The following is a 19,051-nucleotide window of genomic DNA, read 5'->3' on the forward strand; positions in this document are numbered from 1 at the left end:
CTGTAGTGGGGACTTCACCAGTAGTACACGGGGATGGCCTTAATTTCTGCCCCTCAGATACTGAGCATGCTTTATGCTTAGTCCAGTCCGGGAAAGCCCCAGGTATAGATGCTGTTCCTGCAGACCTTTTTAAATCAAACTTAGATCTTTGGGTCCCCTATATAACAATTTTAGCAAATTCTATTGCAGCGGGAGCTAGGGTGCCACAATCCTGGAAGGGGGCCGAAATACTTCCTGTACACAAGAAAGGGGATCGATCTTCACCGAAAAACTATCGCCCCATTAGTTTGATCGACACTATACAGAAAGTGGTTTCAAGAATGGCCCTAGCTAGAATTCAGGGGTGGATGGAGCAGAATAATATTCTCTCCCCTATGCAAGCAGGGTTTAGATCTGGTTCTAGCACCTTAGATCAGGTGTTTCGCCTTACAATGTTATATTGGAAGGTGGTCCTTTTGGGCGGAGGTGTCATGTACGCCGCCTTTGTTGATCTCAGGTCGGCTTTCGACTTGGTTCCGAGGGCCAAGTTATGGGATGCCCTTAGACTTATGGGCTTTCCATCTGAACTTTTAGAGCTGGTTAGGCGTCTACACGAGGATAATTTTGCCCGTGTAAGATGGGGGAAGCAGGGCCAGGTAACAGCTAACTTCCCTGTCGAACGTGGGGTTCGGCAGGGTTGTGTGTTGGCACCCACGCTGTTCCTCCTGTTTATTAATCGGGTGGTTGCTTTCTTTAATGAAACACAAACTGATGCACCCACCCTGGGGGGGGCCAAGTACCCCATGCTTATATTTGCCGATGATACCTTGCTCCTTTCTAGGACTCGAAGTGGCCTTCAGGCAGCTTTAAATAGATTTGCAGTATTTTGCACTGAAAACGACCTTCAGATCAACGCTGAAAAAACCAAATTTATGGTATTTAATAAAAACAAACAAATTACAAGTTCATTTTTATTAGGAGGTGTCCCCATTGAACAGGTCAAAGTCATGACCTATCTAGGCGTGACTTTGGACCATCAACTAAACTGGAATCCACAGTTGGAGGTTTTAATTCTGAAATTTGTCCGCCTTACTGGCTGCTTGCTAAGGGAACAAAAAAAACCTTGACAAAACGCATTACACCAGCGTTAAAAATCTATGAGGCCAAGGTCAATGCAGCCACTTTGTACGGTGCGGACATTTGGGGCTACAAAAGCTTGACAACATTGAGCATAGCACAGAATAGGTTCCTTCGGAGTCTAGTTGGGCTTCCGCAATCAACTCCCATAAAACCATTGCTTTTGGATCTAGGTTGTAGACCCCTGGATGAGATGGCACAGTATCGGCTTGTCGCTTTTTGGCGACGACTCTGGACGACTCAAGAGCTTAGCCTCTTTGCCCACGAATTGTGCGAAATTAGATCATTGTGGGGTGCCATGAAAATCCCTTGGTTGCGGGAGGTCAAACAGATTCTGCTCTCTATGGGCCTTTCTGAATTATGGTCACATCCGGAACGTGCTAGGTTCCCCTCCAAAGTGGAATTTAAAGAGCTATTTTGGGCTGCAAAGAAATCTGTACTGGTTTTACTCTCATCAGAAAATAGCCTAACGGGATTATTTCTAACAAATAAGATTATACCATCCCTTGAGCCTTTTTGGGATTTGATATGCAAAGCCCTCGACCGTAAGCTGTACTTTCAGTTTCGGGTGGGAACGTTGCCGATCAATTCCTTTACTGCAAAATGGACAAAGTCTTCTACCTCCAAGTGTCCTTTTTGCTCTGATCAGGTTGAGAGTATTGGCCACATATTCTTTGCCTGCCCAGCATATCGATTGCCTCGACTAAAATGGCTGCAACCAATTTGTAAAACTTTTAATTGTGTGGAGAATCGCACTGCCCTGTTGAAATTACGCGACATGCGCAATGAAAAAACTGTGATTTGTGTTGCTAAATTTCTGGGGTGGATGTGGCTGATTCGTGCAAAGAATGTGTAACCCCGCCTTGATTAACTTGTTTTTATACTGTTTTTAAATTTTTGTATGTTGCCCATGGGCTATCTATCTTTTTATACTTGGGGTTCCTTGGTTTACGTAACAAATGTTGATACTCTGTAAATGTTTTTACTGTGGTCTTTTATGAATTATTATTCGAAATAAAGACTTATGAACTTGAACTTGTATTTTGCTGGCAAGTGTATAATGTAAATATTTGTTTGAAGGCATGTGTGACTGTTGATACACAGGCTTTGCATATCCTGCCATCTAGTGTGTGTGCTCCGAAGTTGTGATAGTTTTTCTTCAAAGAAGTCTCTCGAGTCATGAGACTGAGCAAGTGTATAATGTATATATGTGTTAGATAGCATGTGTGGCTGTAAATACGCATGCTCTACATACTTCAGCCATCTTGTGTTAAGTCTGGAATTGTGCAAGTTGTTTTTGTTCTGAGAAGTCTTTCGAGTCACAAGACCTAGTTACTCCTTCTCTCTGTGATATAGCGAATGAGCATCGACTTCTTTGTTAGATTGTTTTCTCTTCGCTGTCGGGTTCGGACATGTGTGCGTCTGCTGTGTGTTTCGACTCCGTTCTGTATGATTCTTCAGTACTTTACTGTCTCTGACGGTATTGCTTTCAATCACGCTTTTATTCTGTGCAACTCTCAAATTTCATCGGTTCGGCCTTTGACCGAGAACCCTTTGAGGTGCCACCCTTCTCAGACCTACTCCTGCATGTGCTCGTTTCTATCGAAGATGCCTTTCTGATGAAATGCACACCTTTCAGATTTTGCCCGCGTTTCTACGAAAAATTTCTGCACACCGATCAACACCTCGTGTGCAACTTGTGCCTTTCGCTGGACCATCAAAAAGCTGAATGTGATGCTTGTAAGTCCTTTCAGTCCAAGAAAACCCTACAAGATCAAGGGCTGGTCGATTGGAAATGTCTTCCAGAAGCAGAGGGGACACTTTCAGCAAGAAGCGAAGAGGGGGGGGTCTTCTCCCCTGATGAAAGTTCCGGCTCTGACGTGGAGGTAGATATGGACATACATAACCTTCTATCCAATCAACGTGTAAGTACTATGGCCCCAGACCCTGCTCCAATGCCCAAGCGGGCCTCAAAACATTTTCACATGGAGGTCGCCGGTCCACCACTGCCTTCAGGACATTGTTGGATCCGAAGGACTGTTTCGGACGCACAGCCCTCGGTCCCAGCACCGAAAACTGATATCTTCGGCATCTATCTCTTTGGACCGAGAGTGACCTTCGGGATTGAGCCAGCAACCAACCACATCTACCTCGGTTCCAAGCAATAAACTACTTCCCACACCGAAAACCTCAGTACCTGAAAATGACGAAGCCAAAAGCCTCTAACCCTTCATCTGCTTCCATGTCTCCGGTCGAACCCATTCTTGAAACAAGCATTTGGAATGCAATAGATCTGTAAATGACAATGCCTTTTATTTAGGATTTAAAAACCAAAACATAAATTAAAGGCATTGTCATTTACAATGCCAATAGCTCAAATGTGCGTAAATGCGAGACCTATTGCATTGCAGATGCTTGTTTTCTGAAGAGAACAGTAAAAAGTCCTGTGGGGGATAAAATGAGAAATGTCACTTTTTTGACTCGTTTCCACATGACAATTGACATGGTGAATGAAACTCGGATGAACTTATTTTTTTGGAAAGGTTTGTGCAGACTTGTTACCACCAATTGTAATTGAGAAAACAAAAACTCTTTTCACTCAAAATTCTGATCTAACCATAAAGCTTTAGGAGTAATAGGTCACCATACTTGGAGTTAAATGCTTACAAAATTGTTTCGTTTTAAAACGCTTGCTCTGTTGTAAGAAATTGCAAGCTTTCTAGGCTTGGTCACGAACAGTGAGTCCAAGCTGCCAAATAAACCCACGGAGCTAATCGCACTATAACAGCCCTGTCATGTGACTAGTGGAAAGTGAGATTAAATTAGTTTCTGCCTTGTGTATTAAGAGGATTCATCAATCGCCTGCGGCTGCAAACTACTGCATCAAAAGCATTGACCTCTGGACAGCAAAGAGTTAATCCTACCTGGCATTACCCCAGGCCTCGTATGCTTTGCCAGTGTTAAAGGTAAATGTGCCTTCTATTGTTTGACCACCTTCTCTTGCGAAACTCTTCCTGCTGCTTCCCCTCAAGTGACGTGTTCTTAACCTCATTTCAGCCTCCAGTTTTCAGCTGTGCACGAGTAAGGCAGTGACCTGCCGTGCAGTGCGGGTGGGGCGAGAATACGCTCTCCTTGGTCTTAAGAGTGCTTGTCTGTGTTAATTTCTGAATCGCTCCATCCGTATCAAGAGGATTTTATTTTCTGCTAAGCAAAAAAACAGTTCCAGGAAGAATTTTTTTTTTTACATCGCGCATCATTGACCTCCCTAAAGGCATTGCTGAGTTGCCCCCTTCTGTCTCCCATGGCCCCTGAAGAGCTCCCTGTTTGCTACAGTTAAACCAGTTTTCACAACTGCGCTTAAGACCCTCCTGCCTTCCTGCAGTAAGAAAAACTCATTAAAGAAAATAGTGCTTACAGTCTAAAGAAGACGTATCGTGTAAAACTGAAGTAAAAGGTCCAATCCTCTTTGGAGGTTACAAATGAAGACAAGGCAGTACTAAGGGGGGGACTAACAAGCCTGATAACGAATCAGAAGCCAGCGTTTACAAAGTACTATGACACAAGCCAATAACTTATATGGACGGACTTTCGCCAACGGAAAATTAAAATCCAGGAAGGCACAGGGCAGATACTTGCTTCTCCGCCACCGAAGAGGAAGCTGTCCTTTCAAGAGGCACTAGACCGTCCTGTTCCTCAAACAAGTTAAATAAAAGATAAAACCACCAGTCCTACACACCACCTCGTCGTCGTCCTCCTCCTCTTCCTCCTCCTCCTCCTCCTCCTCCTCCTCCTCCTCCTTCCTCTTCCTCCTCCTCCTCCTCCTCCTCCTTCCTCTTCCTCTTCCTCTTCCTCTTCCTCCACCTCCACCTCCACCACTGTCACCACCTCCACCACTGTCACCACCTCCACCACCAGTGTCACCAGGTACAGATGATGGGGTGTGGGAGATTTAAAAGGTCCGTATGGGATCCTGACCCATTGAATACATACAACACTGATCCCATTACCCCTCAAAATCTGGATCTATATCCTGCTCGTCCCTCCCCTCCAGAAGATGCCTCTTCTTTTCAGAAAGTTATTGCTTGGGGGGGGGGGGGGGGGCAGCTTTCCATAGTGTTGAGCTACACCGAGTCCCTACAACAGGACTTTTTGTTTGATACCCTCTTTACCACACACTGGGACACCCAGTATTTGCCCATGCTTGCCAGCATGATGCGACATGCTGAAGACATTTTTTAAGAACCAGTCCATACTCAAGTTATCACCCCACGGGTGGACAAAAAATATAAGGCAGCTCCTTCAGACACTCTTTATCAGGGGTCAGTTCCACCGGACTCCATAGTTGAAACTATTGCTCTCAATTGGGCTGAAATCCCGGCTACTGGGAATACTCCACCTCATCAAAAGGAGAGTAAATATATAAATGCAGCTGGGAAAAGGGTTGCAGCACAGCCAGCTAACTATTGGTGTATTGCCAATTCCCAAGCTCTTCTGGCCTGCTATGATAGAGCCCATTGGGCTGAGATGGAGGAACTCTTACAGTAGCTCCCGGGGGAGCACCGCAAAAGGGTTCACAAAGGGTCAGACAATTGGCAACAATTCCATCCTATGTGTACTACACGTGGCAAATGCACCTGCCAGGGTTGTTTATACCAGCGTGCTTCTTAGACAACACACATGGCTAGATGTTCTAGGTTCAAACCAGATGTCCACTAGGCAGTACTAAATGGACCTTTTGACAAGGAGCACCTTTTTGCCCCTTCCCATGACATAATGAAAAAAGACACTGACACTGCTAAGGCCTTGAGAGCGTTACAGACAGCAACTCCTACGGGGCCCGTTTGTTGCGCAGGCTACAGGGGTGCATAAGAATTCACAACCACAGTTGCCTCGTCTTCCCAACTAAAACTAGGCCAGTCTGCCTACAGTAAGAGCTATTTTGTAGGTTCCATCAGATGCGAAAACAAAGGAAGGGGCAGGGGTGCCTCCACATGCGTAGAAACACCCACTGCAGAGCAGTCACTACCCAATCCTCTCCCCCCCCCCCCCCCCCCCCCCCCAAGACCACTTAACACCTGTCAGGGGCAGAATACAATATTTTCACCCAATCTGGGAGTCCATCATCACAGAACAATGGGTACGAGCCATTAGCCAACATACCTATTGTCTCGAGCTCATTACTACACCACCCAACGTCCCACCTAGCATTCCTAGGTTATCACATGATCATCTAACACTTCTCAAAGAAGAAGTCAAAGCCCATCTTCTCAGAGGGGCTAAAGAACCTGTCCGGCTTCAACAACAAGGATCAGGGGTATATTCTCTATACTTTCTCATTCCCCCAAAAGGCGGGTCACTAGACCAATCTTAGGATGTAGTAGGTGAGAGGTCTGAGATCAATCGGAGCATTTCCATATGGTGACTCTTATAGGATTCTATTCCACTTCTCCAACAGGGTGCCTTTATGGAAACTTTGGACCTGAAGGATGCCTATTTCCATATACCATTACACCCTGCCCACCTCAAAGTTCTACCCTTCAGTGTCACCACAGCACCTTGAGTGTTCACAAAATGTTTGGCAGTGGTCGCAGCACATCTGTGAAGACCAAACTTTCACATATTCCCATAACTGGACGATTGGCTCAACAAAGCCAGTCCCCACCTACAGTGTCAACAATACACTCCATTGACAGTGGATCAACTTCAGACTAGGGTTTTCTATAAATATGCCCAAGTCCTCTCTTCAACCGCTCCAAATTCAACCTTACTTAGGAGGAGTCCTCAGCACACAGGAATATTTTATCTCAATCCCACTGAAGTTCAGAGCTTTCAGGTAACTCTACCACAGTTCCATCCAAACAAAACTCTCACATTATAGACTGTGATGCATCTGCTAGTATGATGGTCTCTTGCATTGCAATAGTTCCCCATGCGAGATACACATGTGTCCCGTGCAGCAATGTCTAGCTCGCCAGTGGTCCCAGTCCCAGGATCACCTCGAAGATCTAGGGTTGATAGACTGCTGCACTCACCGTTCTCTGCAATGGTGGAACACCAACAACCTGCTAAATGGGTGGCCTTGTCTGGGGAACAGCGTTTACAACGCAACTTTTACATCGCAGTACCTTTACCACGCAACTTTTACAACGCAAGTCGTTACAACGACTTGTGCTGGGGGCGCTCTAGGATAGGGAATAGTTAATTTACTATCCAAAACCTTCCCTACTATCCACGGGGACTGGAGTTAGAATAGTAAATTAAACTATTCACTATCCAGCACCCCCCAACGCAAGTCATTGTAACGACTTGTGTTGTGAAAGTTGCGTAGTAAAGGCATGCGTTGTAAAAGCATGCGTGGCAATGACATTCATCCCCTTGTCTGGACCCTGTTCCTCACCTCACTCTCACCACAGGCACATCAGAGATGTTTTGGGGTGCCCACATACAAAACCTCAAGGTCTGTGGGATACCAAACTTCAATCCCTAAACATAAACCACATGGAGCTTCAGGTGATCTTCCTATCACTAAAGGCTTAATTTCTCCTCTATCTCTCAAGGATGTCCTAGTCTGGATGGACAATATAACAGCCATGAATTATCTACAAAAACAGGGGGGCACAGTCTTCTAAACTGTCACAGTTGTCTCCGACCTTATTCAACTGGGCTCTTATTCACCCCATTCGTCTCTTGGCAGAATATCTGCCAGGGGGCGGCAACAATTTTGCAGACCTGCTCAGCAGGATGCAGCAACAGACCCACAAGTGGGAACTTCACCCACAAGACCTCATTCTCTACTTTCAAAAGTGGGGGGGTTCTCAAATGGACTTTTTTGCCACAGCCGAAAACACAGAATGCCCAAACTTCACCTCCAGGTACCCACACCCACTATCCAAGGGCAACAAACTATGGATGAGTTGGTCAGGGATATTTGCCTACGCTTTTCCATCTCTCCCTCTCATTCCATTTCTGGTTCAAAGACTCAAGCAAACATCTCTCACCATGATCTTTATAGCTCCCACTTGGGCGTGCCTACCCTGGTTCACAGCACTTATAGATCTCTCAGTAGTTCCACATGAGAGGCTCCCCAATAGACTGGACCTTCTCATTCACAATTGAGGACAAATCAGACACCAAGACCCCAAAACTCTCAATCCAGCAGTTTGGCTTCTAGGGTCATAGAGTTTGGCTATTGTAACTTACCACAAGAATGTATTAACATTCTCAAGCAAGGATGCAACCCACAACTAGAGCATATTATGCTGCCAAATTGAAACATTTTATTCTTCTTGGTTATGGTATATTATAGAACATATAGCTATGGGAGTTAGTAGCAAATATATTTGAAATGCCCTAGAGTATATCAACCAGCTCTGACGCCAATCTCGCCAACTCCGAACACCTTCACTTCCAGATCCACATCGACCCCAAGACCACACTCAGAGGCACCCTCCTCTACAGACCACCAGGACCCCGCGCAAAATTCAGTGAAGACATCACGGACTTCATCACTCCGCACGCGCTCCCCTCTAAAGACTACATCCTTCTGGGAGACCTCAACTTTCACCTCGAAAAGATCAACGACCGCAACACCGCCACCCTCTTAGACAACCTCGCCAACCTCGGACTTAAACAACTAGTCAATTCCCCCACCCACATCGCAGGTCACACACTCGACCCCGTCTTCACCTCCAGCAATCATGTCTCCTTCAGCCACACTACGGATCTCCTCTGGACGGACCATAGCTGCGTTCACTTCACCTACAACAAGCCGAAACCCACCAACCACCTCCAACCAACTCTGCAAAGAAACTGGAACAAAATCACCACGGACCAGATTACCGCCTCACTCCTTCTTAACGCCCCAGCCCACTCCTCAAACCCCGACCAAGCCGCCACCAACCTCACCCTATGGTTATCCAACACCGCCGACACCTTAGCACCACTGAAAAAACGTCAAAGCAAACCTGGCAGCAAAAAGGCCTCATGGTTCAACGATGATCTTAAGAAGTCCAAGAAACTCTGCCGCTCCCTCGAAAAGGCCTGGAAAAAAGACCCAACCACTAGCACCAAGGACGCCTTCAAAAACGCCACCCGCACTCACCACCAACTAATCCGAAAGGCCAAGAAAACAGCATTCAAGGATCGACTTGACAACAACGCCCACAACAGCAAGGAACTTTTCAACATCGTCAAGGAATTTTCCAATCCCTCGGCCAACTCCAACGACATCACCCCCTCTCAAGCCCTCTGCGACTCCCTAGCCTCATTCTTCCACAACAAGATTGCAGACATCCACAACAGCTTCGACAACCTACCCGGAAACCAACCCACCCTACAATTTGCTGAACATTCTCCCCCCGTGAATACCCTTAACAACTGGAACCCAATCTCCACTGAAGACACAATCCGCCTGATGAATTCCATCCACTCAGGATCCCCCACAGACCCATGTCCTCACCACATCTTCAACAAAGCAGACTCCGTCATAGCACCGCACCTCCGAGACGTCATCAACTGCTCCTTCAACTCCGCCACCTTCCCGAAAGACTGGAAACACGCTGAACTCACCGCCCTTCTGAAAAAACCCACAGCGGACCCCACCGAACTCAAAAACTACCGCCCCATCTCGCTCCTTCCATTCCCGGCCAAAGTCATCGAGAAGGCTGTCAACAACCAGCTCGCCGCCTTCCTCGAAGCCAACAAATCCCTCGACTCCTCACAATCCGGCTTCCGAGCAAAACACAGCACTGAGACCGCCCTCATCGCAGCAACAGACGACATTCGAACTCTACTGGACAATGGAGACACAGTCGCCCTCATCCTCCTCGACCTCTCCGCAGCCTTCGACACAGTCTGCCACAGCACCCTTTTACAACGCCTCAATAACATCGGAATCCAAGGAAAAGCACTTGAATGGATCACCTCGTTCCTCTCCGGAAGAACCCAGAGAGTCCGCCTCCCACCTTTCAAGTCCGAGGCCACTGAAGTCATCTGTGGCGTACCACAAGGATCCTCACTCAGCCCCACCCTCTTCAACGTATACATGAGCCCCCTCGCGGCCATCGCCCGCCAACACAACCTCAACATCATCTCTTACGCGGATGACACTCAACTAATCCTTTCTCTCACCAAAGACCCCAGCACCGCCAAAACTAACCTACACGCAGGAATGAAAGAAGTTGCCGAATGGATGAAACAAAGCCGTCTGAAATTGAACTCGGATAAAACAGAAGTCCTCATCTTAGGTACATCCCCCTCTGCATGGGACGACTCCTGGTGGCCGGAAGCCCTCGGAAAAGCACCCATCCCGACAGACCACGCACGGAACCTAGGCGTCATCCTGGATTCTTCACTATCTATGAACAGACAAGTCAGCGCCGTATCCTCTTCCTGCTTCAACATTCTTCGCATGCTCAGAAAAACATTTCGCTGGATCCCCTCTGAAACAAGGAAAACAGTCACCCATGCTCTGGTCACGAGCCGACTGGACTACGGAAACACCCTCTACGCAGGCACTACCGCTATACTCCAGAAGAAACTCCAACGAATCCAAAACGCCTCAGCCAGGATCATATTAGACATCCCACGCAACGAACACATCTCTGGTCACCTTAAAGACCTCCATTGGCTACCCGTCAATAAGAGGATCACTTTCCGACTGCTAACCCACGCACACATCACTCTACGACATCGGACCAGAATGCCTCAACTCACGACTGTCCTTCTACACCCCCTCCCGCCAACTACGTTCTTCCAGCCAAGCCCTCGCCACGGTACCTCGCATCAACAAGACCACCATGGGAGGCAGATCCTTCTCATACCTAGCTGCTAAAACATGGAACTCACTCCCCGCTTACCTTCGCCTTACCCAGAACCACCTAGCATTCAGAAAGCAACTTAAAACGTGGATATTTGACAAGTAATCCCCCTCCCCTTTCTAAGCGCCTTGAGACCCTCTGGGTATGTAGTGCGCTATATAAATCTCTCTGACTTGACTTGACTTGACTAGAGTGGGGACATTAAGACATTGACTTGCTGCAGCGTTTTGAAATGGCAGTTTGAATTTCTTATGCTTTTATTTTAACATCCAGGCTTTTGCAAATCTTGTTCTTGAAGGAAAGGACAATATAGGTTCCTTTTTTATTTGATTTCTGCCTGTTTGCCTCCTGCCTTAACTTGCTCTACAGATTCCTTTTATAGCTCTGAAGACAGCATTCAATTGCTGTGTCAGGTGACTGCAAAAGGAGATGGAGATTATATTTTGAGAAGCTGCGAAAGTATGTGTCAGGAGCATTGAAGGATACATGCCTAGGTCTGAGCTAGCAATGAACTCACTGCCTCTTGCTCACAAAGGTACAGTTTCTCCTCAGCCTAACTGTATGCATGTCATAATGATTTAACTAAAATCTAGGATAAAACAAATTCTTAAGTCTAGCCTAGCCCATAGTAATTTTTCGTGATAACTTCGAAGGCCTGTGCTGGGGACATCTCTTTTAGCACTTGGACATAGTCTAGGCATTCATGATTATATAAGTGGGTCCTTGATGGTTACATCTCTTTATTGCAAGAACTTGTTCCATCAGATTGTAAATCTATTCTACAGAAACTTGAGACTGGCAAGACTGCCAGCAATGCTATCGATTGGTTGGTTTAAAATTACAACCAGCCCTCTGTACATATTGACGAATCCAAACTATCATTTGTTGGCGTTCCCTCTCACCACAATCACTTCCTTTCTGGGCTTTAATCCTCCGTAGACCAGTAACAATTTTGCCAAATGTTCAATTGGTCGAAAAGATTATAACATTATAGTTAAAACACCTGCTGCAACTTGGTAAGAGTCTCAATATTCCTACAACATCTGCTATGTGTAGTCTTACATGAAGTCACCACTACAGAAAGTTTAAGGCCCGCTGATAACAAATGGCACATGTTGGATCTTTTATTTATTTATTTAGCTCTTGTATGACGCGACGGATCGGTCCCGGGGGGATCTCTCGGTGCCTTGACATGACACTGACAAGGACCAGGAGCAGTGCAAACCCCTAAAACATCCAGGTGTTTAGGCTTCTTTTAAAGTGTCCCAGAGAGTTACAACAATGTATCTCTTCCGGCAACCTGTTCCAATGAAAGGGGGCAAGATAGGATAATGCACGCCCTCCCATTCTAGATTTATTGATCTTGCATGGTACTAACAGGTTTTGATTGCTTGACCCGAGGAGGCGACCAGGGACATAAGGCCTCGTCTTCTTCCTTAAATAGGCTGGCCCAGGTCTCTAGTTGCCTTAAACACCAGTGTGAGAAGTTTGAAAACTGCTCTTTTTTTGACGGGCAGTCAGTGTAGAGCTTGGAGCAAGGGTCGCGAGGGGGAATGTCTAGATTTGTTCAAGACCATTCTTGCTGCAGTATTTGGAGCAGTTCTTCCCTAGCTCCGACCAATAGGGAGTTGCCGTAGTCCAGCCTGCTTACAATAAGGGCCTGAATCAGGATATTTCTTTCACCCAGGGGGATCCAAGGAAATACCTTTCTCAGCATCTTCAGGATTCCGAAGCAAGAGCCCGAAAGTGATTTTATATGATCTTCGGATGACAATTTGCTGTCCATCAGAACTCCCAGATTCCGGACCTGCTTTGTAAGGGAAGGGGATTCCCCCAACTCTGTGGGCCACCAATCCGGTGTCCTGTAAACAAAGAGCTCAAGAACTGGTTTGGACTGGGCAAAGGCCTCCCTGCCTTCAGAGAACAAAGAGAAAAGTAGTATAAATATTGGGACTCGGACCCAAAAACTTTAGATTACTTCTGGGAACAAGAAACTTATTGCAAAGGAGAAGAACCAAGGAAGCTGCAGGAGTTTGGACTGCCCCTCTGCCAGTGTGCTGTTTGCTGGGTTGGCCTGCAGTGGTTTCTTCATTGCCAAGGAAAGGAGAAGGAACTTTTTAAGGACTTTCATCATCTACAGAATATTCTCCAAGGGCTTTAATTTGTGCTTGCCTCCTGCTGAAGTCTCAGGGACAAAAGACTTCATCTCCAGCGCCCCTCTGAATTTCCTTGCTGGGAATTCTAACTGCAGAAGCCTGCGGGTCGCTGGGAGCTGGAAGCGCGACGCAACGACAAGAAGCGGGTCGCCGCCGCAGCTGTAAACGTCGCATCGCCAGAGACACATACACTGCTCCTCTATTAGGTTCCGCCTTGCCTCAACACTTTTCCCAGTGTGTTTTATATGTTATGGGTATTTAAGATTTCTGCTCAGTTGGTCCAACAAGTTTGCCTTTGGCTAGCTTAAGTGGGTGATCTGAAGGGACAGAATATGAACACTCAAACTATTGTTAAACAGACCTCCGTATTCCAGGTCATCGTGTTGTGGCTATTAACCAGCGATTGTCCATCAGTCTGGATGCCACATGAGAAAACTGATGTATGTCATTGTTCCACCTTCCTGCTACTCTCCATCCACGAAGAACCTCATACCAAGACACTTCAAAATATAGATCAATAATAACAGTATTTATTTACAATCAAATGCAACGAAAGAAAATAATGTTGGGCTTAGGCAATTCGTTGCTCCCCTTTAAGGCCACCAGTTCTCCCCTACCCACAGTAATGTGCACAAACATTGCACAATTCTGTTTTCTGAGACGATTCCTGAAATCTGAAACTAGGCATTTTGTTTTTATAAAGCTAGCTTTTTTTTTCTTTTTATTTTATCAGCTGTTATTTCAAACAGTCTAGAAAAGTAACAGGACCTCCTGCTGAATCAATAACCAACAACATATAAATGTAATCCTGCTTAAGCAATGAGCTTTTTCACCCTGCTCATTGCGTTACACATTATGGAATTCCTCTGTTTTTTCTTGTTCTGTGTTCTATTGGTTTCTGCCTGACGCCAATCCTTTTCTTCTCGCCCTAGAATAAAGACATGTTGAGCATAGGCACTGGCAAAATTTACAGCTACTTGCCTAAAGTTACAAACGTTTACGTCTACGTGTCTAAAACTTATGAGTTTCATAAGCCTGTTTTTGAACGGATCTTATGCAGAGTTTTCAAAATAAGTAGGCTACACAGGTATATGGTTAGGAGAGTTGAAATTTTAAATTCTTTCGAAAAAAAAATTTTTTTTTTTAAAGAATATATTTTGGCTTTTGTTGTCTTGCCGTTTTGTGCATGTTATGTGAAAATGGAACATAAGTGTCTATTGATTGATTTTCCCAAGCTTTCTTAAGTACATATACCATTATCATTTGGTAATACAACTAGCTGTGCAGGCCAGCACAGGAAATTCATTGATGAACGTTGAGACTCTCCACAATGATCTGAATGTCGGGTGTTTTACCACATTTGGATTGCATTTTTCAGGCAAGTCTTATGACAACTCTTTGTAAACACCCACTTCAACAACGCAAAATTGAGTTTATCGTTGTGGAACTTACGCATACTTTGTGTTAACTATGCAGTCAGTCCTGTGCAACTTTGAAATTTCGGTCTCTATGTATCACTATTACGATCCAAATATGGTAAACATTTTAGGAATAAGGACATATGTCCCTCATAATAAAACAATCATTTAAACGTATCTTTTACATAAAACAAGTCAAACTAAATATAAATGTTACATTATCACTCCATGACATGAAGCCACATTGACTTCATATACTCTTAGCATTACATTTAAAATTATCTTTGCATAGAGCATAAGCCCGTGTTAGAATACCATTGGTGTGGTCATAAAGAAGTAGAAGTTAAGAATGAGAAGAGGAGTAATTAGTCTTATACGTCACCATGGAGTAAAGTCAACTAATCCATTAGTGAACAAGTAAAGAGAGTGCAATGCAAAAAGATGCTGTAGCATGCAAACCAACTTTGGAGACCCTTTCACACTCATGATTGGGTATACTAATGTAATGTTCGAGGCATATGACCTGCAGATTACACACTGTGCATAGATCGCCACCTAGTGTTGGGCCCGGATGTTTGCAGTTTGTTTTTGTCCTGAAAAGGTCTTTGGAAGTCACGAGATAGGTGACTCCTCCTTTGGACCACATTGCGCATGGGCATCGGCTCCATCCTCAGATTGTTTTTAGCTATTACAGCGAGGTTTTTAGTGTCAGCGAAGCAATGGGCGCACTGCCAATAATAGATGCACAGGAGAACAATTAGGTGGTGCAACCGGGTGAGTGGAAAAACCTAATTCGGAGTCACAACAGCACCAAGGGTATTCACCAAGTACCTAGCAGTAATGGCGGCACATTTATGAAGACAGCACATCCACGTCTTCCCTTACCTCGACAACTGGCTCATAAAAGCCAGCTCATACAATCAGTGTGTGGAACACACCCATGCCACGATCCAACTGCTACACAACTTGGGGTTCACAATAAACCACACCAAGTCTCATCTCCAAAGTACAACAGTACCTCGGTGCCACAATAAACACCTCAACAGCGCTAGCTTATCCCACTCCAGAAAGGATAGCCAGCATGCAAGCTCTTCTCACAAAATCTCAGCCACAACACTCCCTTCCAGCACAAGTGTTCATGCAACTCATAGGGATGATGGCCTCTTACATTTTCATAGTGCCCCATGCTAGACTTCAAATGTGTCCTCTTCAAGAGTGCTTATCACGTCAATGGAACCAGGCTCCAGGTCAATTAACAGACCTAGTGTTGGTAGACGGTCGGACTCGACGCTCTCTGCAGTGGTGGAACACCAAAAACCTTTCCAAAGGGCGACCGTTCCTAGAGCCAGTTCCTCAAATAGTCTTGACAGCAGGCGCATTGCTCTCTGGCTGGGGATCCCACCTACTGCAACACACCATGCAAGGCAGGTGGACACCACAACAAAAGTTACTCCATACCGATCACCTGGAGCTACTAGCTATATTCCTAGCACTGAAAGCTCTCCAAAAGCAAGTATCAAACAAAGCTGTGTTAGTCCGCACTGTAACATGATAGCCATGTATTACATACAGAAACAGGTCGGAACACACTCCCTGCAACTCTCTCAACTAGCACAGGTTATGTGATGGTGGGCTAAACCTCAAAACATATTCCTTCGAGCCCAGCATGTTCCAGGAGTACAAAATACCATAGCAGATCTGTTAAGTCGTCAGACACAACAGACCCACAAGTGGGAACTGCATACGCAAGTTCTTCAACCATTCTTTCAGATGTTGGGACAACCTCAGATAGACCTCTTTGCCACCCACGAAAACGCCAAATGCCCAAGCTTCACCACCAGATAGCCACACCCACTGTCCAAAGGCAATGCGATATGGATGAACTGGTCAAACAGATTTGCGTACGCTTTTCCACCTCTACCACTCATGCCACTAGTAGTACGCAAACTACAGCAGCATTCTCTGACCCTCATCCTAGTTGCTCCAACGTGGGCCAGGCAGCCGTGGTACACCACACTGTTACAACTGTCTGTAGTACAGCTCCAAAAATGTTACCGGTCTCCACACGTTTTAACACTGAACCATGAGGAGATCAGGCACCCGGACCCAGCTCAGCTCAACCTAGCGATTTGGCTCCTGAGATCTTAGCATTTGGATATCTTAACCCTCCTCCAGACTGCATGAATGTCATAAAAGAAGCTAGACGTCCAACCACTAGAGCATGGTATGCAGCTAAGTGGAAACGCTTTTTAATATATTGTCACAGCAATATTAATCCCCTAGATGTGTCTATTCAACACATAATTGGATATTTACTGCACCTCCAAAGATGTAACTTAGCCTATACGTCTATTAGACTGCATCTTGCTGCAATAGCAGCCTATCTGCAAAACAGACAGCATCTATCTCTGTTCAGAGTGCCGGCTATTAGAGCCGTTTTGGAAGGCCTTAAGAGAATAATTCCTCCCAGAGTACCACCTTCACCTGAATGGAATTTAAACATTGTTCTCACACGGCTAATGGGACTTCCCTTCGAACCCTTACATAAATGTGACCTACAATTTTTAACATGGAAGGTTGCGTTCCTAGTAGCTATTACTTCTCTACGGAGAGTTGGTGAACTACAAGCACTAACCATTCAAGAACCCTTCTTGCAATAGCATCATAAAAAGGTTGTTCTCCGTACTAATCCCAAATTCCTGCCCAGTCATTTCTCCCTTCCACCTCAATCAATCTGTGGAACTGCCCGTTATCTTCTCGCAGCCACAGACAGTAGCAGAAAGAGCTCTTCATACCCTAGATGTCAAAAGAGCATAGCTATACTACATCGAGAGAACACAACCCTTTCGTAAGACCAAACAACTTTTTGTGTCTTTCTCACCACCACATAAGGGTAATCCCATGTCAAAATCTGGGATAGCTAAATGGATTGTCAAATGCATACAGATTTGTTGCCATAAAGCTAAACGTACGTTCTGTTCCTCCTAAAGCCCACTCTACAAGGAAAATAGGGGCTTCAATAGCATTTTTAGGGAACATTCCCCTAGATGACATCTGCAGAGCAGCTACATGGTCTACACCGCACACATTCACAAAACACTATTGTGTAGATGTGCAAACCAAACCACAAGCTAATGTGGGCCAGGCTGTTCTCAAAACATTATTTCAAACTACTGCAACAGATAGGGGTGGTCACCGCTAAGAGTGGGTACTGCTATACAATCTATGCACAGTGTGTAATCTGCAGCTCATATGCCTCGAACGGAAAATGCTACTTACTAGTATGCATCTGTTCTTGGCATGTAGAGCTGCAGAGTTACACACGCACACCCGCCTCCCCGGCTACCCTTGTCTGTTCCAGTATTATCTTAATTAGATACAGCTTACATGGACATCCTTCGTTTTCTTGCAAAGCTCCATCATTTCCCTAATGGCGAAAAACAATCTTAGGATGGAGCCAATGCCCATGCGCAATGTGATCCAAAGGAGGAGTCGCCTATCTCGTGACTTCCAAAGAAATTTTCAGGACAAAAACAAACTGCAAACATCCGGGACCAACACTAGGTGGCGATCTATGCAGTGTGTAACTCTGCAGCTCTACATGCCAAGAACAGATGCATACTGGTAAGTAGCATTTTCCTTTTTTTAATAAAATGCCATTCATTATAATGCTTTATCTTTGCAGGCAGAGTTGCAGTTGTTTCGAGCCCGGTGGATGTCGGAACTTGCTCCAGGGCTGAGCTCAAACAGAACATCAGCAAGAGGGCCTGTACTAAATGCTACTGATACCAAAGGAAAGCAAGAGCTAGCGAAAGAAGAGAAGGTAAGTTAATGCATGTTCACATTAGTCAAAACTAGAGATACTATAATACCATAAAGTAGTAATTACTGTTAGTTATATCACATTTTTATATTGCACATTATTCCGCTACATCATCTTAATATCTAATGCTAGGCAAATAATTGTTTGGGATGTTTTACCCTAACTTCTGAGGACGTACCAGGGGGAGCGGGGGGGGGCTTGAATCCCATTTGGATATCCCATTTTTCCACTGTATATTACGATGAACTTGCTCAATGTATACAATACATTCTGAAACTAATTTATAATCTTAATGTCACAGATTCTACCCTATTATGTGTTTGTGCTAGCATCTTGAATTGTCAGCCCTCTGGAAAGCAAGTACCAGATGAAAAACACAAACCTTTATAGTTTTGGCGTGGAAGTTGTCATTTTTAATCCTAGTATGGTCATCATACTTTTTTCGGAAGTTTTATGGGCTGCCCTATGAAACCGTCTAGAAAAGTAACAGGAAGGACCTCCTGCTGAATCCATAAAAACAGCATATGGATGAAACACTGCTTGGGCATTGAGCTGTTTCGCCATGTCCGATTTGTTGCACTTTATAGAATCACTGTTTTTTGTCTACCAGTTGCTCGCATCCTCATCACAAGCAGACTGACTCATTGGGGAATCTGACCGCTCCAGCAATAATTTTTTAATGGGCTCACACAGCTGCCTGTCTGCTTGGAAAGGCTAATT

At 45.2% G+C, this 19,051-nt stretch overlaps 1 protein-coding gene across 4 annotated transcripts in view; it reads left to right on the top strand.

The window, feature by feature from the left end:
- The window catches only part of FBXO9 (F-box protein 9), a 407,092-nt gene that overhangs the window by 68,901 nt on the left and 319,140 nt on the right, over positions 1 to 19,051 (top strand). For all 4 annotated transcript variants that reach the window (XM_078647941.1, XM_078647942.1, XM_078647943.1 and 1 more), the window contains one exon: positions 18,194 to 18,331. In XM_078647941.1, coding sequence (XP_078504067.1) covers positions 18,194 to 18,331 — 138 coding nt within the window. The remainder of the gene's footprint in view (positions 1 to 18,193; positions 18,332 to 19,051) is intronic.

The sequence above is a fragment of the Lissotriton helveticus genome, chromosome 6, assembly GCF_964261635.1.
Source record: "Lissotriton helveticus chromosome 6, aLisHel1.1, whole genome shotgun sequence".
Classification (NCBI taxonomy): Eukaryota; Metazoa; Chordata; class Amphibia; order Caudata; family Salamandridae; genus Lissotriton; species Lissotriton helveticus.